Raw genomic sequence first — 25,957 nt, 5'->3', positions numbered from 1 at the left:
AGCTCTGACCACTGGGAAGTTTGGCCTGATGTTCAACCGAAATCTGCTTTCCTGTAACTTAAGCCAGTTATTTCATGTCCTGAAGTCTTGGATGATAGAAAACAGATTGCAGCCCTCTTCTGTGTGACAACCCTTTTGAGCCTTGGAAAGTGCTCTCATATCCACCACCCCCACCCCAACAAAATTATCCTACAATCTTATCAACAGTTCAAAACAGACCTCAACAGCTGGTGTAAAATGGCAGGTGGTGCACTGCTCGGTGTATTAATGTTCATGCCTACATTTGCCATCATGTGCACCAGGGACAAGATGCATCCACTCCCCACTCAGACATTTAATTTCTAGAACCCTAGGGAGGCTACTGAATCCTGGAGAAGACATCACCAGTCATGCTTAACATTTTAACAAGGCACTCCCCAAAGGCAAAAATAGGGACAATGATTTACCAGTGACAAGTTCCAGAAAACAGGACAGTTGGCTCGTATGGATAAGCATCCTGCAACTATATCTGTTTGATGCTTCAGTGAAAAGGGTTCTAAAGCTATAAGTGGCCCCAGTTGGAGAACACAGACAATTGCTATTAATACTCATGTCCCATTTTTCCTCCAGCAGCTACCAGAAATAAACACTTTTTAAAATTGAAGGTGACAGTCCTTACACTTCTAAGCAGAAGTCCAAGATCTCTTGTTAGGTCACAGATGAATGCTAATTTATGAGAATTATTTGACCTTCTTCTGCTGTCCCTGCTTATAAGATTATAAGCTCCTTCATTGTAAACCATGCAGATTCAGGAATTTTCTAAAAATAACAGAGGACCCACATACTGGGAAATGGGGAAAGATAGGCAGCTGAATCAAAAAGGAAAAACTGAGGTTGCATCCAATGTTACTCTGCTTGAAGTAAACCTATTCAATTGAATGGGACTTAAGTTAGACTAACATTGGATACTCTCCAATGCTTATTTGAAATAATGGTCTATGGAAGAAAATCTGGTGGTTAATATACCATTCCCATTTATAGTAGCATATGTAAAATTGTCCATTATGTTAAAATTTATGGTGGAGAGAAAATACATTAACATGATTTTTAATTATTAAAATACTGGGCTATCAAAATATGGGGCAGAACCCCCATTATGGTTATTGCATTTTTAAGGCATTTAAAGCTTTTTAAAAAAAACACCTTTAAAATAGTAAGTCGGCTACTTTTAACCCTCTAAGAAATTATAAAAGAAACCAAGGGGAAAATGATCTGAAACAGAAATATTGCTTACCAAAGAAGGATGACAGAGACACAAGAAACATGAACTTTTTGTTGTTGCCCTGCCCTCATGACTTCTTTCCTCCCTCCCTACTTATGCTATTGAATAGTGAAGGAAATATTGGGTCAAGAGATTAATTGGAATGATCTGTGTTCTCAGCTACAGCCCCTTACAGCCCAAATAGCTGTACTGCAAATCCTTCTATGGGAAGCCTAAACAGGTTAACTCTGAAGTAAGTCCCACCAGTTTCAGTGGAACTTACTCCCAGGTAAAAAAAAATGTGTGCATAGGATTGTTGCGGGGCTCATTTTAAAACACAAACCAACCCAGAGATTGGTGCTGGGGCTTAAGCATATTGCGGTTCATTCATGAAACCAAAAGCTGAGGGAGGGAGGAGAAGCAGCTGCTTTGCAGTCTCTCCCAGCGCAATCCTAGGCATATCTACTCAGAAGTAAATCCCATTGAATTCAGTAGGACTTACTCCAAGTAAGTAAGCTGGTGCCCTCCAGGTGTGTTGGACTACAATTCCCAGGATCCCCCAGCGAGTCATGCTGGCTGGGGTTGCTGGGAGCTGCAGTCCAACACTTCTGGGGGTGGGCACCAGGTCGGGATTGCGGCCTGAAAGGCTCAGATTCGACCAGAGAACCAGAGCCGGGATGAACGCGAGAGAGGCGAGGCTCTTCGAAGTCCGAGCGAGCAAGCAGCGGCTGTACAAAGTAGCCTCGGACCCCCCGCCCCAGCAAATGCTTGCTAAGGCCCAGAGGAAGAATTAACGGCCCCCGCCCGTCGTGCCGCACGCTTGCTTTCCCCGCAACCCTCCAGCCGGATACACAGTAACAAATGCGCGCGAGTCCCGGCGGCGGCGCCAAGCCAGCCCACGCTACCCGGCAGGGCGCCCGGCCACGCTTCGGAACGCACTGCTCTAGCCCAGAGCCGCCGCCGGACGGCTTTTCGCGCCGGGCCGGAAATGCGGCGCTTGACCCGGAAGTGAACCGCCGGTAACTAGGAAGTGGCGTCCGGCGAGGCCTCGGCGCCATTTTCTCCGCGTCCAAGCGCCGCTATGGGTTCCTCGAAGCGGCACCGGGAGCGGGGCGAGGCCTCCGAGGACCCGGCAGCACCGCCGCCTTCCTCCGGGGGCGGCGCCGCTTCCTCCTCCTCCTCCTCGTCCCGCCACCGCGAACACAAGAAGCACAAGCATCGCGGCGGCGGCGGCGGCGGCGGCAACGGGAGCGAGCGGCGGAGCAAGCGCAGCCGGAGCCGGGGCGAGCGGAGCAGCCGGCGGAGCGGCGGGGATGAGGCCTCCGCCGCCTCTTCCTCCCGGGGGAGCCGCGCCGCCGCCGCCGCGGGCCAGGAAGCCGAGGCGGGGCGGCGAATCAAGCGGGAGAAGCGCGATGAAGGCTACGAAGCGGCGCAGAGCTCAGGTGCGGGCGGGCGGGCGGGCGGGGGCTCTTGGAACAGCCTTCCCCGACCCGCCGCCCCCATCATCCCCATCCAGTGTGGCCATTGGGCGCCCTGTCGCAGGAGTCCAGGTTCGGACTGGCCCTGCGGAGGCCAGCTTCCGATCCCCTCCCCGTGGCTTTGGACCAGCCCTTCTCTCTTCGCCTGACCTACCTCGCAGGCTTGTTGGGAGGGTAAGATGGGGGGACACCTTTCGTGCCCCTCTGAGCTCCTTGGAGGAAAGGTCGGATCCTAATAGGGGTGCAAAATCCCCTTCTTTTACACTCTGAGAAGGGATGGATATAAACCGCTGGGTGGAAAGTTAAGACTGCAGTCCTCCCCACGCTTGCCTTGGAGTAAATCTCACTGACCTCTGGAGGGAAAGGCCTGTAGGTCACTAGTAGAAGCGCCTGCTTTACATGCAGGAGGGCCTGGGTTCAGTCTCTGGCAGCAAAAGACCCCCGTCAGAAACCCTGGAGAGTTGGTGCACACAGCCCTGTGCTCAATGGACCAGCGCCAGTCTTTCAAGGTGCTGTAGGACTCTGTGTTTTTGTTGCAGCAGACTAACACAAGGAAGCTATGCTGTCATCGTTTATGCTGCAACAACACTGTCCTCCATTGTTTTTAAAGCCATAAGGATGGTTTATGTCCGTTTGTTGTTGTTAGAACCCCTTGACACCCTAGATGAGGACGGGTTGGCAGATGAGACTAAAGGCCAAGGATGGCGAGGTGGTGTGGGAGACCGCAGCATTGCCAGATAAGGGCTCAGAATTCTTCTGTAGGCTGAAATGGATGTGGCGGAAGCACCTCTCCCTGTATAAGCACTCCACATTTGCCCATCACCTTTAAACATTGGCGCGTTTGTCTGTAGAGTTAGCACACCATCTGTCATGACCCTGAGTCGTTGTGCCACAGCCACTCTTAACATGTGAACGGGCTGACTTGTTAATTAATAAGTAAACATTACTGTATTGCGGCAACCCTAAGCATGCTTCTTAGGGGAATCAGTTCCATTGAGTATGCTATTAAAATAGCAATATCTTGGGATCAAGGGCAGCAGCAGTAACATCTAAGACAGAGGTGGGACACACACACACACACCCTCAGCGGTCCTTCTCTGTGAGCCCCTGCCAAAGGAAGTGGGGTGGGTGGCTACTAGGAGGAGGGCCTTTTCTGCTGTGCCACCCCAGCTGTGGAATGAGCTCCCTAGTGAGATTCGCCTGGCACCTGCATTGTACCCCTTCTGGCGCCAGGTGAAGACGTTTTTATTCTCCAGGCATTTTTGCTTTCTAATCATTTATTTATTAGATTTATTAGCAGCCCAACTGGCTGGCTACCCAGCCACTCTAGGCGGCGTACAATACTAATAACAAATTTTCATGATCAACTGAACAAAACAACATAACAAAATAACGCTGCTGCTAGGTTTAGTCTGGTTTTATTCTGGTTGTATTGTTATATTGTGGTTTTAATGCTTTTATATTTTATACTGTTTTACCCTGCGCCTTTTGGTTTTAATTTTTGTGAACCTCCCAGAGAGCTTCAGCTATTGGGCAGTATAGAAGTGAAATGAAGTGAAATAAATAAATAAAAATGCACAGAGTAAGAAGTAAAGTGGTTGGGAGCCTCATATTGGTAGTGGGTGGGGCCCAAACACATACTCATGCTCAGTGCAGTCGGAGGTGGTGATGTCTGGTGGAGCTGGCTTCCCTCTCCCTTTGCCATGCCCCAGTGGGGTGTGGGGTGGGTGGGAGACAGGAGTTCAGGACACATTTTCTCTGTGGGCAGGTGACATTGTTTCTCTGCTGCACAGTGAGAAGGGGAGCTCCCTGCTCTTGCCGCTGCCACTGAGCACGTAGTGATCTCCAACCAACTGAGAGCACCAGGAGGGGGGAGGCAGGAGGTTTCACCCCACCCCACCCCATTGCTGAGGTGGTGCTCCTGGCACCTTGAAGCAGCGGCTCTGAAAGAAGCAGGCATCCGTTGTACCTCACCATTCCTGTTGGGAAAGGCAAGGGAGGCCTTAGGGACTGCTGCTTCAGGGGGCAAGCCAAGAGGGGCTCAGGGGGAGGCTTCAGCTAGTTGGTATACCAGCCTAAGCTGATAAAAAGTGCTCCGTGCCACTGAGTTCACCTGTGCCTCAAGTGACAGTTCTGGATCCAAGAGCACCCCCAAATTATGAACCTGATCCTTTAGGGGGAGTGCAACCCCCTCCAGAACAGGTTGAACATCACCTAGCCGGGCAGACGAACCACCTATTAACAGTTCCTCCGTCTTGTCTGGATTGAGTTTCAGCTTATTAGCCCTCATCCAGTCCATTACCGTGCCCAGGCACTGGTTCAGAACAGCCACTGCCTCACCTGGGTTTGATGAGAAAGAGAGGTAGAGCTGGGTGTCATCCGCATATTGATAGCACCTCAGCCCACACCTCTGGATAACCTCCCCCAGCGGTTTCATGTAGATGTTAAACAGCATGGGGGATAAAATAGAGCCCTGTGGAACCCCATGGCACAATTGCCATGGCACAGAGCAATAATCCCCCAGCACAGATGGATAAACAATAATTGTTAGCTTAAGACCTTAGTTCTTATGGAAGTCCGAGCTTGTGTGATGAGCTCTGTATTCCTCTGTACAAAGAATGGAGATCATAGTACTAGATTTGTGGCTGGTGTTTATATATAATATTATAGTATATTAGGCCTGTCAGCTAAAAGGCTGAGATCTGAATGTGGTGGGTACCACATTCTGCATAGGACTGCAGAAATGGAAGAACAGTCACAGCTTCGGTTACAGCTTTTCTTTTGCATTAACGTTTGTTGTAAACATCTCCCAATTTATTTCCAAACAGCTGCTGGCTCAAAGTCGAGCTCAGGTGATGCTTCCCTCAGCATTGAGGAGACAAAGTGAGTGAAACAGATTACAAGACTGATACCTTTCTGTATCCCTGCCCAAATCCATGGCCTTTCACCATCCCTATGCAGGATTAAATCACTGATATCCGTGAGCGTAAGAGCACCTAACTCTGTGTTGGACAGAGCAGGAGCTGGGAAGCAGACTGTTTGAGGCTTTGTGTCAGGGTCAGGTGGTGGAAGGTGCCAGGTTTGGTCTTGGATCTTTCCGGTGATCTGGGAAGATGTCTGTCTGAGAATGCAGTGCCCAGCCCATTGCCCTGCTTGTGGCCTGCAATGATATGCTGCAGAGGTCTGATCTCTGTGCCACAGTGATGGGCACACCAGGTAACTGCGTGTTTCTCTTTCTTTCTCTCGACAGTAAGCTTCGGGCTAAACTTGGGCTGAAGCCTCTGGAAATAAATACCATCAAAAAGGGTGAGTCCAACTTCCCTCGTCTGTGCCGAGGCTCCGTTGAGTGAAGAGCCCGGATTCTCATCTGCCTCTGGCTATTCAAAGGCCGTCTCTGGGTTGCCTCAGCTTGGCAACAGCTGAAGCAAGAGGGAGCTTGACCTGTGGGCTCAAGGGTGCCATTAGCCCACCTGCTGGGGTGACATTGGTTGCCCATGCGCGCCATGGGTGGGAAGGAGATGAGCAGGTAGTATGGGGAGGTTGTGGGAGCATTTCTCTGGCCACCCACCTTCACAGTGCCTTTCCAAAACATGAAGCCAGGTGAAAGGAAGGGATGATTCATTAAGGCTTGTGGGAGTTGTTTCTTGAGGTATTTTCGCTGCCTTTTCACTTGCTGTCCAGGGCCTTGTTCTCATTGAGATGGCAGAAAGCCTGTGTCTGGGCTGTACCACTTCAGACTGCTTGCCCAACAATGCTTTTCCTTACAAAATATGAAATAACATTTATTGCATATAGAAAGCAAGCACGTCAGGGAGAGGAGTCCCCTCCCTGACATGCTAGTTTTCTATATGTAGGGGGAGTCTTTTTGCATCATGAATTTATCCGTTCTGTCATGCAAATCCACACCTGGGGTGGTACAACCCAGAGATGAATTTGTCATCTCACTGAAAACAAGGCCTCAGCGTTGCCTGGGCTCAAAGTTTCCTCAAAGGGGTCCAGAGCTCCTCCATGCTTGTCCAGTTTCTTAAATGAGACACCATCCCTGAGAAAGTCTTCTGTGACTGAGGCAGCCAACCTCCTTGGTTGCAGTTTCATGGAGGGATCTTCTGTAGAAGTGCAGCTTGCTTGATTTCTTCAAGGAAACGCTGGGGGCTTTGTCCTCCTTCCCCAAAGCCGAGGGCCCCTCATTGTGGCTCTGCAACTGAGTCAGAAGGTGCTGCAGCGGCCTGAGGGTGGGAGCCGTCGTGCTCAACCTCCTGCTGTGGCCCAGTGTCCATCTCCCTCCATCCTAGTGGAGTCGTCTCAGCCTACGGGCTCCTTGGTAACCGCATTGTTCTTTCCCTTCTCACCTGGCAGAGACGGGCAGCAAGGAGGACCCTGTGGCGGCCGAGGTCATCAACCCAATCGTGCTGAAGCAGCGAGAGGAGATCAGGGAGAAGCTAGCTGCTGCCAAGGAGAAGAGGCTCCTTAACCAGAAGCTAGGGTACGGTTCCCAACTGCTGCCCCTGCACCCACCTGTGGCACTCTCGCTGCCACGGCCCTCAGCTGCTCCGGGGAGGACTGGTCTTCAGCCATGAGAGTTGAGTCTGTTCTGTGTCCGAAGACTGACCCTGAAAAGCAGACTGTAAATTTACTACAGAATAATAACCCAACTAGTCCATTTTAATCATCAGCGTATTTGCTTTTCCGCCAACGTACTTTCCCCGGGTCTTCTGCTTCCGCCTTATCCTGCCTTTGCTGTGAAATGGCTGCACCCTTCATGGGCTGATCTCGGGCCCGCTGGTCTCTCTGCCTCGGGGCACTCCCGTGTCCCTGGGGTGATCCTCTCAGCGCTACAGCAGGACTTCCTGTAACCACCTCTTGTCTTCCTCCCCTCAGGAAGATCAAGTCGCTTGGTGAAGATGACCCCTGGCTGGATGACACGGCTGCCTGGATTGAGAGAAGCCGGAAGCTGCAGCTGGAGAAGGAGATGGCTGAGAAGAGGGTTGGTATTGCGACTGGAGTCGCACCAGGTTGGGTCTCCAAGCCCAACCTGGCTGGGCCTTTAGAAGGGCTGTTGTGCCACGTGAAGTCTGTTTCTGCCATTCCTGGGGGCTTTGGTGAGCAGGGCTCCCTTCCACACTGTGGGTGGGGTGGGCAGAAGGTGCCACTTTGTCTGTGAGGCCGGCTGCCCCCTCCGTGCATTTACTCTGCCTGGACTCTTGGGCATGTATTCCCGACCAGAAGCGGGTTCCCTTCCCTCAACACGTCCTGCCTAGCTGTATCTCACGTTCGTGTCATTTTGACCCCAAATCAGGCCAAACTCTTGGAAGAGATGGACCAGGAGTTCGGCATCAGCAGCCTTGTGGAGGAGGAATTTGGGCAGAAGAAGAAGGTGAGGGCACCAGCAGCTGCTGTCTCGATTACAGGAGGACGTTACTGTTCATGTCAAATACAGCACCTTGGGTAGGGGGGTGAGCAGCCATTGACCTGCCATGCTGACATTGCCTTGCCCTTGGGTCCATTCCGGTCTGCAGCAAGCAGAGCTGGAGCCCTTCATTGCCACTGGTCATGTTGCCATGAAGGGAGAGCGAGTAGAAAAGTCTGTAACCCCTGTGCAGGCAGTTTGGGAGCCACAGAGGTGATAGGGCAGTGGTGGTCATGAATGCCTAGCAGAAAGGCAGACTTGCTTATAATATCAGGAGGAGGAGGGGAGAGAGAGCCCTGCTGAGACTGTTTCAGTACTCTCCCCAACCCCCATCAAACATTTCCAAGTATACAGAAAAGAGTAGTTGGGTCCTTCTGCAGGGCAAGAGGATAAGCTTGTGTCCACCTTACCAGACCTGTACAGAGATGGGAGCTCTCTTTCCATGTCCTGTTGCTTCCAGATCCCAGGGTCTGGCCTGAAGGTACAGGGTGCAGCACCTTGCTGAAGCTAAGCAGGCTGAGGTGTGGTCAGGGCCTGAATGGGAGATCACTTGGGAACCCCATCTGTACACAGCCTTGAGTCTCCATCATGAGAGCAAGGCAGGATGTAAATGTAATCAACTCTTGCCCTGGTGAGCAGCAAGGCCTAGGTGAAGCCAGGATCCTTAGGCAGCTGTTTCATTCCTCCCTGAAAACCTTGCTGGTGGGTTCCGGTCTTAGATTCCTTCGGTTGTAATCTTGCTCAGCTCTTCAGAAGGGTTCTTGGAAATGCGTTTTCAGAGCAGCCTTTCAGTGGCAAAGGAGGGGGAATTCTGACCTGGAGTTATTTGAGAGTACCCTTTTTGGAACAGCTGCAGCTTTTCCAATCCTGAGCTGATAGTTGTGCTGCCAGGCATCTGAGTAATCCTCTCGCTTCGTGGCTCCGGATTTTTAACTTACACTCAGTGTCTCCGCTGCCCCTTTTCTGTGTCCTGAGTCCCATGAGCAGTTGCATTCGACAAACAGGCACCGCGAGAAAGCTGTCGTGGTGCCTCTCTTCTTCCTTGGGCTGGGGGCATGGCCATCGTCTGGACCGTTCTAAGCCCTGGTTGTCACGCTGTTCCAGCAGGTGGGCTACAGCTCGCAAGACTTGAAGGGCTTGACAGTGGAGCACACCATTGATTCCTTCCAGGAAGGGGAGACTGTCGTCCTGACCCTCAAAGACAAAGGTAGGGACTGCCCTTCTCTCGCCCTGTCCTTTCCTTCCCTCCTGTGCCACCCCCAGGCCTTCCGTGACACCCTGCTGCGGTGCCAGGCCCCAGCAGACGGGTTAGACTCTGCAAATGCCTTGTCCAGACGTAACAATGTGGAGAGCCGTGTTGTGACATTGCTGGCCTCAACCTGATTGTGAGCATCCCGTCAGGTGTCTTGGAGGAGGAGGGCGGTGATGTCCTGGTGAACGTCAACATAGTAGACAAGGAGAAGGCCAAGAAGAACGTGGAGCTGCGCAAGAAGAAGCCGGAATACAAGCCCTACGAGGAAGAGGAGAGTGTGGACGACATGGTGATCGTAAGGGAGTCTCCTTGCTTTGCTGTTCATGCTGAGTACAGAGCGTCTGAAAGAGGCACAAAAAAGCACACATGCTGTGCGGTTTTTCTCCCTCTCCCGAAGTCAGGGCTGCCCCATTGAAACAGAGGGGCAGTCAATTCAGGATAGAGAAGTGAGGAACGACCGCTCGGTGGTAGGGCCAACTGCTTTGCCTGTAGAAGCTGCCAGGTTCAGAAACCCTGGAAGCGTCGCCGTGCAGCAGGGGACGCGAGAAGCCTCTCGGTGTCGGGATGCCAGTTGAGGCCTCTTGTCTTCTGGCTGGGCTTGTGGGCTTCCAGGGGCACCTGGTTGGCCGCTGTGGGAAACTGGATGTTGGGCTAGATAGACTCAGCTGGGTCTGATCCAGCAACACCTCCTGGGAGCCCTGAATGCAGCATGTTGCGGCTGGCTGCTGAACTGCTCAAGGCTGCTAGTGGGGCTGGGGCGGAAGTGCCATAGGACAGGCTGGGGCGCCTTATGCGGGAGAGTTGCCCAGAGAGCAGCCAAAGGCAGGCCGAACGTGCCTGCCAGGACCACAGCTCTGAGGCCGGGAGCTTTGGCAGGGGAGGCTCCCTTCCAGAAGGGATCGACCCTGGGGCGATGTGGGCTGTGGCGGTAGGGCCACCACTGGCCTTTCCACGGAGTCCCTACACCCCACCCCACCCGCACCTCTGGGATTCAGGCGGAGAGGGTGCAGGTCGGCGAGCGTCCCTTGCAGGCCATCTTGCTGGCCATCTTGCTGGCCATCTTGCTAGACCTGGACTGCCGCTTCCAAGCCCGCTTGCTTGGAGGTTCCAGTCTCCCAAAGAGGCTGGGCCCTTTGTTATTCTGGTCCCGCTGGCTTCCCTTTGCCCCCCTGCTCAATCCCGCCCCCCGCCCCCCGCCCTAAGCTCTTTCTGTGTGCGTCTCTCCCCGCTGCCTCTAGTTCAAGCAGAAGAGCGTCCTGTCCAAATACGATGAAGAGATTGAAGGGGAGAAGAAGAAATCCTTCAAGCTGGACGCGGTGGGGATGGCCGACGGGTCCTGGGAGCGGGAACTGCAACAAATCCGGGACAGCCTGCATCATCGGGCTCAGACCCTGGACATGCCCGGCCTCTGCTTGGCCTCGGAATATTTCACCCCAGAAGAGATGGTAGGAGGCGGCCCTGGGGCTGTGCTCCTTCTCTGGAGGGTGGGGGCAGGGTGGGCCTAGCAGCTGGAGCTTCACTCTCTTCCATGGTTCTTGGCCGCCTCAAAGGTTCTGGCCCAGGCCTCTTAGCCCCAGAAGCTTGGGCCATTCCTGGCCTGGACAGGAGAGCAGGAGCTGGACCCTCGGTGCTAGAGTTGGGGAAAGGCCCTCATTGTAGGGAGGAGGCAAGGAGCAAAGGGCTGGCCAGGTTGTCGCTGGGTGGGAAGCTTGTCCCAGAACTCCATGTGGCTGCTTGCCTGCAGCTTTCCTCTGTGAATGCGCAGGGGCAGGGGGGCCTCCCTTGGCTCAGGCCCTGGCAGCGGGGGGGGGGGGGGGCTGCTTGGGCTGCCTCTGACGCTTCTGCTCCTCGCCGCAGAACGTCACTTTCAAGAAGACAAAGCGGCGGGTGAAGAAGATCCGCAAGAAGCAGAAGCCGGTGAAGGCCGAGGACCTCCTGCTGCTGTGCAACGAGAGAAGTGAGCGGGACTTCGGCTCCAGGTCAGGGCCCCACGCCGAGCTGCCCAGGGGAGGGCGGGGGGCCCTTCCGCAGCGCTGGCTGCTGCTCGCGCCGCGTCTTGCTACCGGTGCCAGTTGTCTTCCTTTCGTGATGTTGGTTCGACTTCTGTACCTTCTGCCCAGGACTGTGGGGCTTTTGGAGGGGGGCGGGATTCTTGTCCTACTGCACTGCCTCCCCCCCCCCCCCCCGCCCACCTCGCTAATCTAGGCCACTCAGTGCATGGCAGATGTTGAGTGGGTGAGGGGAATCCTCTACCCCAGGGATGGGGAACCTCCAGCCCGCAGGCCTAATCTGGCCCACGGAGGTTCCGTCTGGCCTGCAGAGCCCCCTGGAGGAATCCCCGCTGTACTCTCCAGCCTCTGCTCTGAGGTGATGGGGGATTCTCCCCTGCACACTGCTCCCCCCCTCAGTTGGGAGTGCGCAGGGGGGTCCCCTTTATCTTTGAGCTGAGACTAGGGATTGCGGGGGATGAAGCTGGAGGGGGACCCGGCCACTCGCATCTCCAAGGAGCCACTCCTCCCAGCGCTGACCAAGTCAGTTTGCACACCACACGGAGCTGGGGGCTTGCCCGCGATGCGCCTTCCCGGATCGGGAGGATGGGCAGCTTCACCCACATTGGAGCCTTTCCTTGTTGAGGCGGCCACAGCGCAGGTGAAGCGGTCGCGCACTGGAGCGTTCTTCCAGCCCCGCTGCCTCAGTTGTGGTGGCCTTGCTGTGTGCCAGCCTTCCCCCTTTGGGCCAGGGAGTGGGGTGGCATGGCCATGCCCCCTGACAGCTTCCAGCTGTTGAAGGACCAGGCGGGGGGTCATTTGCCCTCCCCACACCTGGCTGTCTCCCATCAGGGAGCCCCCCGCGTCTCCCCTCCCCAGGAGCTGCCCCCCACTGCGGCATGCCCTGGCCTCCTCCCTGAGGCTGGGGGCTGGGAGCCTCCCCTTGCCCTGCCTGCTGCATCCTCTGCTTGGCTCCGCAGGCTCCGTGGCCGGGGGAGGAGGAGGGCTGCTCAGGTGGAGGAAGAGGAGGAAGAAGACAGCGAGGGGTATGCGGAATACAGCCACAACGGTGAGGCTGAGCAGCTGCCCCCATCCGATGACATCCGGGTGGAGAGGATGGAGATCAGCAGCGAGGACGGTGAGGCGGGAGGAAGAGGGGCCTTCCGGGAAGGCAAGCTGCAGCTGGCTGGAGCTGAGGCATTTGGGGGACAGAGAGTGGTCTTCAGGCTGGCAGCCTAAAAGAGGCACCATCGCTGGAAGCGCCCCCACCCCTGCCAGCAGCTTCATGGCGGAGAGGGGAAGAGATTGGGGGGGAGACTCTGTGGAGAGGGAGGAGTCAGGTGGGGCGCGCCAGGGCTGAGCCGTTGCCAAAGTGGGCTCATTTCTCCTCTCCCCGCCTGCCAGAAGAGGCGCTCGGGGGCCCAGATTCTCCGACCACCCTGGAGGAGGAGGAGGCCGAGCTGGAGCTGCAGAAACAGCTGGAGAAGGGGCGCAAGTTGAGGCAGATCCAGCAGCTGAAGGACAGCGGGGAGAAGGTGAGGCTGGGCACGCTCCCCGTCCCTCGGGCTGGCCTCGTGATGAGGGCTGCGGCCCAGCCCCAGCCCGGACTCTGGGGGGCATCTTGAGGAGGCCAGGGAGGGGCCAGCCTGCCCCGCGCTGGCCGTGGGCAGCTGGGGCGGGGCCTGGGCATCGGGCAGGGCCTCCGGCTGCTCCTTGCGCCGTCTCCCAGAGGCCTCCGAGCCCGCGGGTCCACCCGTGAGCCGTCTCTCCCCCCTGCAGGTCATAGAAATTGTGAAGAAGCTGGAGACGGGCCGTAGCCAGGAGGACGACGAGGAGCTGGAGCGGAAGGGGGCCATCGTCTTCAACGCCACCTCCGAGTTCTGCCGCACGCTGGGCGAGATCCCCACCTATGGGCTGGCCGGCAACCGCGAGGACCAGGAGGAGCTCATGGTACGCGCAGAGAGGCGCTCGGCTGCTGCGTGGTGCGGCTGAGCACGCCCTGGAGGGGCTCGAGCGGCATCCCTGGCCGCGACTGGCACCTCGGCACAGCTGCCCACCGCGGGGCTCTTCCCGGAGCTGTGGCCTCACGTGGCCGCGGCTCTTCACACTGCGCGGAGGAAACGCCTGGATGTGGCGATGGCCGCAGGCAGGGGTGCTTTCAAGGGAGGAGGAGGAGGCGGAATGTCAGCGAGAGCCCCGTGGGACCTCCAAGCTCAGGGCAGGTGGTGTCTGAGCGCCAGTTCTGGGGAGCAGATGGTGGGAGGGGGCCGTGTCCTTCCTGTCCAGCGTTGCGCCTCCCAGAGGCATCTGGTTGGCCACTGTGGGAACAGGATACTGGACGAGGTCGGCCCTTGCCTGTGAGCCTGCAGGACTCCCCTCCGCATCCCAGCGGGCCCCTCTCTGTGCGGAGCTGGTGCTCCGCCTGCGGCCCTCGTCTGCCCCTCTATCTCCTTCCAGGACTTCGAGCGAGATGACGAGCGGTCAGCCAATGGGGGCTCAGACTCTGACGGCGAGGAGAACATTGGGTGGAGCACCGTCAACCTGGACGAGGAAAAGCAGCAGCAGGACGTGAGTGAGGCGCCTGGGGGGGCCGTGGGGCTGCTGCCACTGGGGCCCCTTCCGGTCTTGCTGGGGAAGGGGTGGGTGAGCACCAGCTGGGCGCTGAGCACGCGGGCTCCCTCTCTCCGGCTTGCAGTTCTCAGCATCCTCCACCACCATCTTGGACGAAGAGCCCATCGTCAACCGGGGCCTGGCTGCCGCCCTCCTGCTCTGCCAAAACAAAGGTGAGGGGCGGGGGGGCCGCCTGCCACAGGTTGGTCTGGGCCTTCCCACCGCCTGCAGGTCAGTCTTCCCCTTGCGGGCCGGGGGGGGGGGGGCTGTCACTCGTGGCTGCCAGGGCTGTGCGTGCCCTGGGCCCCCTTCCTGGGCTGCTCATGCCCGGCATTTCACGGCTGTCCTCCTCCCCTCCAGGCTTGCTGGAAACCACTGTGCAGAAGGTGGCAAGGGTGAAGGCCCCCAACAAGTCGCTGCCGTCAGCCGTCTACTGCATCGAGGACAAGATGTGAGTGGCTCGGTGGGTGGAGAGCGGGCGCCAGGCCTGGCAAGCTGTTCAGAGGGCATCGCTTCAGCACCCCAGAGGCTTGGTGCTGTGTGCCCCTCAGTTGTGTGCCCTGTCACTGAGCAAGCCCCCCCCCAGCTGTTGCATTCATCTCAAGAGAGACGGTTCTGCCCTTCCTTGGGAGGAGGACGCCACCTGGCAGTGGCATCACTGCTGGCGGGCGGACGGACGGACGCGCGCACTCTGGCCCGGTGTTCACAAAATGGCGTGCTTGTCTTTGTTCCCCGCCATATGACGAATTGTGTTGTGGAAATCAAACACTTTGGGCTCCAAAGAAGGGATCAGCCGGTGTGCAGCCGGCATCATGGCTCTGTTGCATTACAGACTGCTGAACCCGCTGTTGTGCTTTGCTGGCCCAGCGGGCTTCAGGTGGCTGTGTCCTCTCACCCCACAGGGCCATTGATGACAAGTACAGCCGCCGAGAAGAGTACCGGGGCTTCACCCAGGACTTCAAAGAGAAGGACGGATACAAGCCAGATGTAAAAATAGAATACGTGGATGAGACGGGGCGCAAACTCACACCCAAGGAGGTACTAGGCATGGGTCAGCCATCCTGTTCCCACATGCTAGGCGGTGTAAGGGTGCAATGCCCTCCCACGTGGGAATAAGGGGTTCTTACCCAGGCATTTGCCTGACTGAAGAAGTATGTTATCCGTTGATAAGAACAGGTCTAAAGAAAGATAAAAAACGGCATGCTTTATTTGTTTTTCAAATGATCCATGCATGTGTTGCAGCAGGCATAACCTGGGGAGAGGCATTCTCCTTCTTCCGAGATAGAATTTCCCATCTGCGGTTTTTCTGACTATAATGAAAAATAGTTTTGTTTTGTATTTTAAATTGGTGGTGCTTTTTTAGTTGACCAGAATGTGCTTAATTGCTCCGGTCAACCAATTAGTGGACTAAATGCTGCAGCCCCGATCCTTTGCCTTGGTGCATTTGAGGCTCGGCAGCCTGCGCAGCCGGGCTGCATGTCTCGCCATTCCCCTTTCCCCTTTGTGTGCTCTTGCCCCAGGCATTCCGGCAGCTCTCTCACCGCTTCCATGGCAAGGGCTCTGGCAAGATGAAGACGGAGCGGCGCATGAAGAAACTTGATGAGGAGGCGGTGAGGACGGGGAGGGCCCCATTGCATGGAACAGCCCTTCAGCTGCCACGAACACCTGGACAGGGGTTGGGGGCACCCCGGAGAATCTCTAGAATTCCTCCCCACTCTAGTGATCCTCCAAAACCTTGTTCTGCCCTCCTGTTGATGCGCGTTCCCCGTTACTAAGCCCTAGGGCTCTCCGCTTCCTCTGGCTTTTGGCCAGCCCCAGACATTCACCTCCGTGGGGCATTAACTAGGGTGAGGGGTCATGAGGCAGAGAAGGGAGTATGGCCAGGGGCAAGCGGCACTGACTGAAACTGCCTCCTCTCCCCCAGCTCTTGAAGAAGATGAGCTCCAGCGACACCCCCCTGGGCACCGTGGCTTTACTGCAGGAGAAGCAGAAGGCCCAGAAGACCCCTTACATCGTGCTCAGTGGCAGCGGCAAGAGCATGAACGCGTAAGGCCTGGTGGGGTGTCTGGGGGCCAGAGAGCGGCAGACAGGCTGCCAAGCAGGTTTGGGCTGCACTGCTAGGAACAGTGGAGGTGGCCTCCTGGGTTCCTGAATCTGCAGCCGGCCATCTGGCTGGCCTGCCCTGGCCCATGTTTTGGTGTATAATATCCACCAATCACTTTACAGCAGCCGGAGTTTGCTGCTTAAGAGCAGTTTCCATCTCTTGAGGTGGGCGAGGAATACTTAGAAGAGTACAATACGAAATGCCTGGCATGCTGTACATTCTCAGCAGCTGGTGCATCTTTGTCCAGCAGGCCTAAATTGCCACCTCCACGCCTTACAGATGTGGGGCCTAGGCTGCAGGAGAGTAGCTTGTATGAGTTAACGGCCGAGATTTGAACCAGGCAACCGCTGGCATTACAGCTCATGTTCTCAGCCTTTCCCCTCACCTTCTAAACACGCCTTAGTATCAGCTGGAAAAGGGGGCCCTGTGTCTGCTTCCTGATGGGTGTTTTCCCTTTTTACTGGTCCAGGCTTTAATTGTTCTCTCCCCCCCCACAGAAACACCATCACCAAGTGAACTTCCTGCTTCCCACGGCTGGAGCGCACCTGCTCCTTTGGGGGCTCTGTGGAGCAATTCTTGTGTGGGGTGCACACAAGAGGACCTGCATCCGTTGCTTCTCATGGGAATCTTGTTTCATATGGATCTGGGCCTGCTTTGTATATAGTCATGGAGCTGAGATCTTAAGCACCAAATGTCTTTTTTTTTTTTTTGTATCTATATGTGAAACCTTATAGCTTGAGTAAATGTAGCTGCTTCCTCACTCATTGTCAAGTCTCTTCCTTCTGCTGCCCACAGTATGAACAAGTTTTTAACATTCTTTTTGGGTCTGGGCAGGTGGGAATACACAATAGTCCACATGAAGTATCTTTGGGTTGCCTTGGGAATTAGATGAGCTGAAATGAAATCCTAAGTGTGGTTCTCAGTGTGGTGTCAAAGCTGCGCCTGACTGTACCACTCCAAATTGCAGGCAGAGGTTCTCATGACTGGTTGCTCCTCCTCCTCCTCTAAACATTCCCCACACATAGAAAACTAGCATGTCAGGGAGAGGGCATCCTAGCCTTATCTTACAGGGAATGGGTCCTCACCTTCAATCAGAAATGGTACAGTCCTGATATGCTTGCTGGCTTGGTCTCATGGGGCAGATGGAGGAGGAGCACAGGGTAAGTGGGAGAGCGTAGTCCTTACATGCATAAGGGCTTGGGTTCAGTTCCTTGGCATTCTCTCTGAGTAAGACTGGGAAAGACTTCCTGCTGTATACACAATACTGAACTAGATGAACCAGGGATCTGATCTGGTACAAGGCAGCTTCATGGAAGGGTGAAGAATGAGGGCAAGCAATTCGGTGCTGCACAAATGCCCTCTATCGGGGTTGGGCAGAAGGTAGATCAGGATCTACTGGTAGATGTCTGGGAGATCTGAGGTAGATTTAAGGGTTCCCATCTCCCAACAGTCCAACAACAGCAACAACTAAAGGTGCAATCCTAGGTATGTTTAGACAGAAAAAGGTCCTAGACATCCCAGCATTCCCCAGCTGGCTGGGAGTTCTAGGACTTTTTTCTGTCTAGCTGTGCATAGGACTGTGCCCTAAAACGTGTTTTTCCTCCTCAGTTACTTCGCTGAAAAAGAACACTTGAGGGAAAAACGAGAAGATTTTTGTGTGAAAGGACCTGTAACCTTTGTTTTGGTCCTAATCGCAGGATTCCTGGTCTGGACATATACTCAGAGGGACCCAGTTTCCTGGTTCTTAGTGTATGTCCGCCCGCCTGAGCCACTGCTTTGCACCTGGTTCCGGTTAGTGGATCTTGGGGTTCTAGCCAAAAACAAAGTCGATCCTTGCCCTGTATTGGTTGTAGTAGATTTACTGCCCATTTTCCCCATTAAAGCATCCACAGATTTACGGTGCTGTTGCTCCTTCCAGTGAAGTCATCAGAATAAATTACGCAAATTAAGATTTGTTCCTGTAGAGCAGGACTGGGCAATGTGGGCCCTGCCACGTTTCGGCCTGCAACACCCATCAGCTTTGTTGGCTCAGGCTTGATGACAGTTGTAAGCCAAAACACCCGGAAGGCTGCTAGAGACTGAATGGCAGCAGGAAGCCAAAACCTGCTCTTTCCTGCAGCTGCTTAATTCACACTAGCCCCTGCCATTGCCAGATGTCTACTGCAGCAGTGGGGCTACAAACTTATTTTTCTTTGGTGATGTGTGCGGACATCCACTTCAAGGCAAGGGCTGCCTCTTGTGCATAAAGTGGGGGTTTTGGTGTGGTCAGTCTCCTTAATGACTGGAAAGAGTGCAGCGAGTTCAGTAACTACCCCACTTACAGTCCTTATTCAACGTTTATTGAAACTCTTGTTTAGAATACAAAACATCAGCATTCACCCAAGAGACAGAAGTGGAAAAGAGAATGGTGTAAGCCACAGGAGATACCCAGAAGAAGAGGGGTGAGGAAAGAGAACTGGGATTGAAAGAGCCAAGACTTCAGACCTAATGCCATCTAATTGAGAGCTAGCATCTCTACAAAATACTATTTGTGCTCTGGCCAGCTCCCGCTGTGTGCTGCACTCTCTTAATGTAGTCCAGCCCCAAAGACTTTAATGAGCCATGAGGAATTGCCACTTGAAAACTACCAAGTGAACCTTGATCCCCTAAACGGCCACTACTGCAAGGCAGTAAATGACAGGTCAGCCAATTCCTGGGTTTGGAGCACACTTTCATTACGTAAGGCAAAGGGGTTGGGAGGAACAGAGCTGAGTACAATAGAGGCAGCCAGTCTAGACAAGGTCAAAGCACCTTCAAGGAATGAGCCTCGGCCGCTGTAAGGCTACTCCAGCTTTTGGCTGCATGCCCTTTGCCTGCAACAGCTACTCAAAATGCTTAAGCGCAGCTTGGCCTCCTTGTAAGAACCTCCAGCAGGACAACAGCTCATCCACACTGACAGAAAAGGGCTGGGGGCTGCAGTAGAGCCCCACCCCCACCCCCCGAGCCCCAGGTTGGCTTGGTCTGCTTCACCAGATCCTCTGTTACTTTTCTTCCTCTTCTGAGTCGCTGCTGTCCTCGCTCTCCACACAGTCATAATTTACCCGGTTTGTATTCACAAACAAGTCCGTGTCGTCCTCCTCCGAGTCCTCCTCCCCTGCAGAACGGGGTGGGCTTTGTGTTCCATCCCTGCTAGAAAAGGAGATAAGGAGTGTTTTTAGGACAAGCTCATACGTAGTCCATTGCATTACATATGTGTTCGTTTCTTCTACCGTACTTTTCAGTCCTTCTGATTTCCCAAAGCAGGGTACAATTAAAAGACTAAAAAAATAAATAAAGATCTGGCATTAGAACAGCTAATAAAATACTAGTCATAAAGAGCCAATTTAAAAGAACAACTCTCTTAAAAGGAACAAACTTCTGCCTCTCTCGCCCTGCCCAACCCCCTCATTCTAGGAGTTTAGCTCTCATATTCACCTCTCTTTAATATTGCTGTGAGTTCCTGCCACATCACCTAAGAAGGCTTCAGGCCTGGAGAGGAAAACAGAAGGGAGAATATTGGCAGGTTAACAGTTTGCAGGATCCATCCAACCCTACAGAGGGATAACCCCCCAAATGCCAGGGGCTGCAGTAGAGATGGGTCATACACATACACACGCACGCTGTGGTAAAATAGGCAAAGAAAGTGTGTCAGACCCAGGACAGCAGTCTTAGAGAGGGTTCAGCTTCTCCGTGGCAGCAGAAGCTCTTTCCCTACGACTGTCGGAGGGAGGGAGGGAGGATGGACAGCTGTTCTTTCAGCTGGGGATGGGGCAGCTCTCCCTTCTCTTATGCTCACTGACACTTACCAATATCCTTCCTTTTTCAGATAGCGAACATGGTCCTTGTAGAGGACAAAACTGATCTCTGCTTTTACTTTCTCCCCTTCCTCTATAGGATCTACCAGGAGGAAGTCACCTAGGGATAAGAGAGATACACACTGGAGCAGAAACTGATCACATGCTTGGGGTGTGGAGGGGGGACTTTAAGATGAGAGGCTTTCTTCCACCTGTAGCAGAGGTAGCAGCCCCTCCCACTAACCTCTCTTGATCCAGATATTCTTGCGGAATTTTGTGGGCATGCTCACGAGAAACCGTGTCCCCTCAGGGGTCTCCACCTCATGGAGGTTGTTGCCTGGAGTCCCTAGCACCTGGAGTAGAAAGGCAAAACTGGCCGTAAGAGCAACACCCATGCTGTGGTGTGTCCTCAAGAACCCTACAAAAACCAGCCATCGTTATAGGTCTCTGAAAAGGGTCCCTTCAATGGGACTGGTTACAAGCCCAAGCCCTGACCCTTTTCTCTCATACAGAGGAGGAGCAGCCCAGCCTCTTTGTAACCCTCCAGCTGCAGAAAAGCTGAAGGTAAAAACGAGGCAGACAATAACCTGCCCAAGATCCATAACCAAGATGGATGTGGATCCAGGCCCACAAAGTCTGCAGCTGTCTCTGGGATGGAACACAGCAGCTAGGCACCAACTTCTGAAGCAAGATCACTGCAGAAAGCACACCCAGAAGCCCACGGCCAGCCCAGATCCAAGCTGCGCAGACCAGGCCTCCTTCTCACCCGAACAATCTGCTGCCTCTCTGAAGGAACCACGTACTCCTCCAGGACTTCTTTCACCACATGCTTGCGCTTGGTGGCTTGGGACATGCTCTTCCGTTGGCCCTGAGTACCAGTCTCTGTTTTGGGAGTGTGTGAGATGCAAGGAATGGTTTGCAGGATGTATCCACACTCTAGGAGGCTGCAAGAAACAGTAAAAAAAATGGAGCAGCAACACAAATGCTTTTAGAAATCCAAATATCGACTAAAGCAGGAGGAGCTCATCATGGGGCTGAAGAGGGCCCAAACCTATTTATTCCTAATTTTGCTCAGGGGACAGCATCTAATATCTGATACCCCACTGGCCTCAAAACACAAAGGTGTAAAGGAAATGGATCGAAGCAGCCAGGCCTCCACAGGAATTCCCATGTGTTTGGGGAAGGGGAAGAGTCCACTGCTCTTGTATAGTTGGGACAAGGGCAAGGTAATCTGGGTTTGTTGTCCTCCAAGAAATGGGCAGAAACTCCATCATCTTGGGATTTTAGGAAGCCAGACCTGTTTCCAACGACAGCCAACGTCCGAGTTCAAGGGCTGTGGATCCAGTGCTAATTTCACTCCCTGGGACATTCACAGTTCTGAAAGAGCTGGGGGGGGGGGGAGAAAAATAAATGAGACAATCTCATGCCCACCACTGGCTGGAGAAACCCCAAATGTCTTTCTTTGAAAATGAAAGTACTCCAGCTCTGTGGCCACATTGCTTAGTTGCTCTGTCCTGCAAGCTTCCTAGTCCTTTCTTGGTAGATCGCGCAACCAGCTCTGCTTTTGCGGCCTGGGAAACGGATGCTGGGAGAAGCGGTAATAACAACAACAACAACAATGTAATAACTGCCTTGTAGGATCAGAGCCAGGGCCTACTTAGTCCAGCATGGCGTTTCTAGAGTGGGCCTGCCAGATGCCTCTGTGAAGCATTTCAAGATGCACCATGAATTCAGGGGCACGCTGGCTTTTGAACATGGAAGTTGGATTTAGCACCCATGAACACCACCCACTGATCCTCCAGGAACATCTCGCATCTATTATAAGAATAAATGATCTGCCTTCCTTGGTCCGAAGGAAAGACCCATCTAGTCCAGTGTCCAGTTTCTAACCGAAAAGCAGGGCAGGCAGGAAACGGCCATTCCCCCAAACCTGCTGCTCAGGCAGCCTGCCGGCTCACCTGGCCATTGTAACCCAGCGCTTCAGGGGCGTCCTCCTCCGTGAATCTGCCCAGCCCCCTCTTCAGGCCACCCCACCCTTGTGGCGGTGAGCCCCCCAGGCCCGCTGCGCCTTGTGCGGAGGAGGCACTGTCCTTCCGACGGCCCTGAACTTGCTTGGGGTAGAATCCAGCCTCAGTCCCACGTGGCAGACCCACTGACACGGATGGGGCTTCAGTCGGTCGCTCCTCGCAAGCCTCACTCATTCCAACGGGCCTGCGCTAAGCTGGACTTAAGCTGGAGTCTGCCCTCCGCACTGAAGGCGGTGCCGTCACACTCGAGCTTCACGCATGCTGCTGCTGTTGCAGCAGCAGCAGCAGCCCTGTAAGGCAGGCCCAGCGCGGAGGCCTTCACCGCAGGTGGGGATTCGCGCTGCACGGCGAGGAGAAGGGAGGGGACCCTTCTTCTTCCTCCCCGTGGCTTGAACCCTCCCCCGGGCCCCCGCTTCGCCGATACCTGCTCAGGACCCGGCGCCTTCCCCTCCGCTCCGCAGCATGAGAAGCAGACACTTCCTGCTTCCGGCGCGCTGGGGCCCGGCTTCCGGGCGCGCCCGCCTACTCGGTCCCCTCGCCTGCCTGGAACGTTCCGCCCTCTTTTGTGCCCTAGCAGGGCCATTGGCCCCATTGGCGGCCTGGTTAGAACAGCAGTAACTGGTAGCGAACTGGCGTCTCACGAGGCATGCTGGTTTGAGCACTGCCGGGGGAGCCAAGACGGGAAGGGGCGTCCCGAGGCTGCAAGGGCCTGCAGAGCTTCTCTTTGGAGCGGCCCAGAGCAAACGCGCGCCGTGCCAGGGGCCTGGCAGGCCAAGGAGATGGCCTTAGGCAGTGTCAAGAAACACAGCGCTTGGTGGCGCACAGCCGTCGGGCCCGTGTCGTGACCACCGGGTCGCTCCATGGCGCCCTGGTATATCCCCATCTCGACTAAACATAGGGCTCCTTCACGCTGCGCTTTCACCCTGCCACTGAGAGGGCTCCTCCGCGGGCGTTGGCGGGCTCTTGACGTGACGCCGTGATCATCCAAGGCGCCTCCTGCATTAAATGCCCTCTGTCCCGTTTTTAAACAGACCGCGGGTCATGAGCTATCAAGTTACCCCGTTGTGTTCCGCTTCAGTTTCCTGCGTGGAAAGAGGAAAAGCGGCAAGAAGAGGAGCGGGATCAATGGAAGACTCGGATACGGGGAGAAGGAGAGGGAAAGGAAATTGGGTGAAAAAGGGAGTCATTGTGATCCTGCGTGTAAAATGGAAGCAGAAAGCCCCATTTTAAATGCAGGATTTTAGACAGGTGTAGAGATGCCCATAGTCTTCATCAGGAACTCCTATCGACAATTCTCAAGGTACAGAACACATTCTAATTCTGTCTTCTTCTACATCTATATAAAAGGAAGTGTTTGTCCTCGATGGACTTGAAAACCGTACATCTGATTGTAAGGGAACTTTTGGGATTTGTTCTACTCTATCTGGGAAGGTTTTAGGCATAGTGAAAATTTTGTCCACCATCATGGAAACAAAATGACAGCCAAATGAATTTTTTTTAAAGATGTACAGCTTTAATACCATTTGATTGATTTCAACCAAACCAAATGATGATTCAGCACTGCAGCAAGCAAATTATTACCATGCATTTTAACCATATGATTACCTATAATCATAGAAGAGGATGTGCCTCTCTCTGTCCATCCGTCATTGCCATAGCTCCAAGACCGTGGAAGCTAGACACCTGAAATGTGGCATGGATACTAAGGTGACCTTAGGCATGAGCACTTCAGGGTTATTTTGTTTAAGATTCATTAATCTTCATTAATTTAAGTGTGTCCATGTGCTTGAAGACTGCAGTTGGATTTTCAGCCACGAGGGGCAAACTTCGCTAATTTGCACATAGCCTTGTGCTCCATACAGTCTGAAGCTGCAACAGAACAGTTGGTCGACAGCCTGACCCTCCTGCTGCTGTGGGGACAGACCCCTCCCTCAGGGGGCCTCAGGGGGTCACCATGGCAGGGTCTGTGCCTAGGGGAGTCAGTGGGCATGGCTTCACTTAGATGGGGCGGGTGCAGCGTGTCCAACTCTGACAGCTGTGCAAGTTTGCTTGAAGATGTGTATCAATGTAGGGGTTATTCCTGTTGTAGGAGCAGAACATGCCCACATGTTCGTTGTCTAGCTAGACAATGGATCACGCTAGACACGGGTAAGACTCTGGATATGAAAGCGCTTTATTGCATGGCCAGCAAGGCACTCTGTCAGCAAAGGCAGAGAGCCCAGAACATTCAGTGGGGCAAGCTTTTATACAGCAAAATACGTCACATATAGAAGAACTCTAGCCATGCTCTATTAGACACATTACATGAAGGCACCCCCCCCCCCCATTATCTGGAGAGGAGCTGGATGTTCTCTTTGGACAGGGATGGAATCTGCCAACAGTTGAGATGGAGTTGGAACACGGAGTACAATGTTATCAGCTCGCAGCATAGGCTGCGAGCTGCGACTCCCAAGTAATTCCCAGGACATTTTGCTGACAGGCTGCAATCTGCTTCTCACAGACTGTGGAGCTAAGACAGGATGGCCTAGCGTACAAACATGGCGTAACTTTGGTTCATGTTTAGCAAAGCATCTGTTGGACACCTCCCAGCATATTCCAACGGCACTGTTATAACTGCATCACCATTCAGGGGCGGCGGGGTACACATAACACATCAGGGGTGAGTTAAGGGATTCTTTCCACTTTCCTACCTATGCAAAGCCGGGTCCATTTACTAGTCCTCTAAATAAATAAAAGGAAGTATTTGTTTCTATGTCCTCATTGGACTTGAAAACTATGTGTCCGATTGTTATGAAACTTTTAGGATTTGTTGTACCTCTATCTGGGATAGTTTTAGGCATGGTGAAAATTTCGTCCTCCATCTTGAAACAAAATGGCAGCCAATCAAAATTTTAAAAGATGTAGTGCTTCAGTGGAAGTGTGTTTGTATATCCTCCAAGACTGTGAAACCTAGACACCTGAAGACCGGGAAACCTACTAGACACCTGAAATTTGGCATGCAGACTAAGGGGACCTTATGGCTGTACGCCTCAGGGTTATTTTTTAATGCATTGATTATAATTACTTTAAATGTGTCTGTGAGGTTGAAGGCTGCGGTACGATATTCAGTCACTACATGGCAAACATTCTTAAACAGGAGATAGTTTTGCAAATTCATAGTTTGAAGCCAGGATGAAGTAGAGCGAGGGAAAGAGTTATATGGCTGCCCCTTCCCCTTCTCAGGGGAATGGATAAAACCCTCCCTCAAGGGGCTATGGAGGGTACCATGGCAGGGGCTGTGCCTCAGGGCCAGGGCAAGCATTATGTGTCGAACTCTGGCAGCTGCGTACGTTTGCTCGGCTGTATCAAACTCGGGGCTGTTCCAGTCTGCGTGAAGTCACGTCCATGTGCTAGTGACTGATATCGTTCCAGGATTGTTTCACTTTCTGAATAGACACATTTTTCAATGGCATACTAGCCAATAAGGCAAAACAGCCAATTTACATTTATAAGCTGAGAGTGAGAAGGTCCTTCTGGGAGAAAACTCCAGTACTGCACTGAGAATAGAAATTCTAGTTTTCTCCAACTCACTCTTCCCAAAATATGCATCAGGAATATGCATCCACAGCATCAGTAAACATCCCCCTTGTGTGAATAAGAATCTCTGGATGTTGGTGTATGTTAGATTTTTAAAAAGCTATTTAGGGTACAATCATGTTTAAACAGAAGAAAAGTCCTAGAACTCCCAACATGCCTCCTTTCACCCCCTAATGCCAAGGGAGCAGTGATGGCGGGAGAGCGTCGTCGGCAGCACAGCTTCCCATAACTACATAGAGGCCTCTGCCAGCAGGGAAAAGGGAGTTCTGCTGCATCCGATAGCCCTCAGACAGACACCCCCTCCAGGAGCTGAGAGCTGCTCCCTAAATCCAAAATTACATTTTCAACATTTCTGAAATTACACCATAACCTACCCTGGGGTTTCTTTACTTTGACCATGCCCTGCTCCCGACACCATGTTGCTCTTTGTTTAACATCTAGCCTACAAAGCTTGCAGACCATT

The 25,957-nt window shown here is 53.7% G+C and overlaps 2 protein-coding genes across 4 annotated transcripts; one reads left to right on the top strand and one right to left on the bottom strand.

The window, feature by feature from the left end:
- The first annotated feature begins 2,235 nt into the window (after nt 1-2,235).
- On the top strand, nt 2,236-16,842 carry SART1 (spliceosome associated factor 1, recruiter of U4/U6.U5 tri-snRNP). Of its 2 annotated transcripts, none has more exons than XM_084823938.1 (20): nt 2,236-2,682; nt 5,547-5,601; nt 5,969-6,024; nt 7,075-7,201; nt 7,597-7,702; nt 8,015-8,092; nt 9,233-9,332; nt 9,527-9,672; nt 10,616-10,822; nt 11,235-11,356; nt 12,346-12,503; nt 12,770-12,900; nt 13,145-13,315; nt 13,823-13,933; nt 14,061-14,148; nt 14,336-14,426; nt 14,878-15,013; nt 15,496-15,585; nt 15,900-16,021; nt 16,577-16,842. In XM_084823938.1, exons 1-20 carry the CDS (start codon nt 2,322-2,324, stop codon nt 16,593-16,595), a joined length of 2,475 nt encoding a protein of 824 aa, XP_084680064.1. In that variant the 5' UTR covers nt 2,236-2,321; the 3' UTR covers nt 16,596-16,842. The 2 variants fall into 2 exon arrangements, with proteins under 2 accessions (XP_084680064.1, XP_084680063.1); XM_084823937.1 differs by having other exon boundaries at nt 2,245-2,682; nt 9,230-9,332.
- EIF1AD (eukaryotic translation initiation factor 1A domain containing) lies at nt 16,796-22,420 on the bottom strand. 2 transcript variants are annotated; one of them, XM_084823985.1, is made up of 7 exons: nt 22,343-22,420; nt 21,189-21,277; nt 20,658-20,835; nt 20,136-20,244; nt 19,904-20,012; nt 19,533-19,586; nt 16,796-19,247 (listed from the first exon to the last, which is right to left on the bottom strand). In XM_084823985.1, the coding sequence occupies exons 3-7, from the start codon at nt 20,742-20,744 to the stop codon at nt 19,100-19,102; spliced, it is 507 nt and encodes a 168-aa protein (XP_084680111.1). In that variant the 5' UTR covers nt 20,745-20,835; nt 21,189-21,277; nt 22,343-22,420; the 3' UTR covers nt 16,796-19,099. The 2 variants fall into 2 exon arrangements, with proteins under 2 accessions (XP_084680111.1, XP_084680112.1); XM_084823986.1 differs by having other exon boundaries at nt 16,796-19,244.
- Nucleotides 22,421-25,957: the final 3,537 nt, after the last annotated feature.

Source organism: Heloderma suspectum, chromosome 17 (genome assembly GCF_057233095.1).
Source record: "Heloderma suspectum isolate Gila_16-S chromosome 17, 16-S_ref, whole genome shotgun sequence".
Classification (NCBI taxonomy): Eukaryota; Metazoa; Chordata; class Lepidosauria; order Squamata; family Helodermatidae; genus Heloderma; species Heloderma suspectum.
Note: the sequence above shows the minus strand (reverse complement) of the source record. Positions and strands in the feature narration are given on the sequence as shown.

Coding starts and splice junctions, on each gene's coding strand:
- SART1 (XM_084823937.1), top strand. CDS start 2,322: ATGGGTTCCTCGAAGCGGCACCGGGAGCGGGGCGAGGCCTCCGAGGAC. Junction 5,602..5,968: donor CTCAGCATTGAGGAGACAAA/GTGAGTGAAACA, acceptor TTCTCTCGACAG/TAAGCTTCGGGCTAAACTTG. Junction 8,093..9,229: donor AATTTGGGCAGAAGAAGAAG/GTGAGGGCACCA, acceptor ACGCTGTTCCAG/CAGGTGGGCTACAGCTCGCA.
- EIF1AD (XM_084823985.1), bottom strand. CDS start 20,744: ATGTCCCAAGCCACCAAGCGCAAGCATGTGGTGAAAGAAGTCCTGGAG. Junction 20,013..20,135: donor GAATATCTGGATCAAGAGAG/GTTAGTGGGAGG, acceptor TCTTATCCCTAG/GTGACTTCCTCCTGGTAGAT. Junction 19,248..19,532: donor CACAGCAATATTAAAGAGAG/GTGAATATGAGA, acceptor CTCCTTTTCTAG/CAGGGATGGAACACAAAGCC.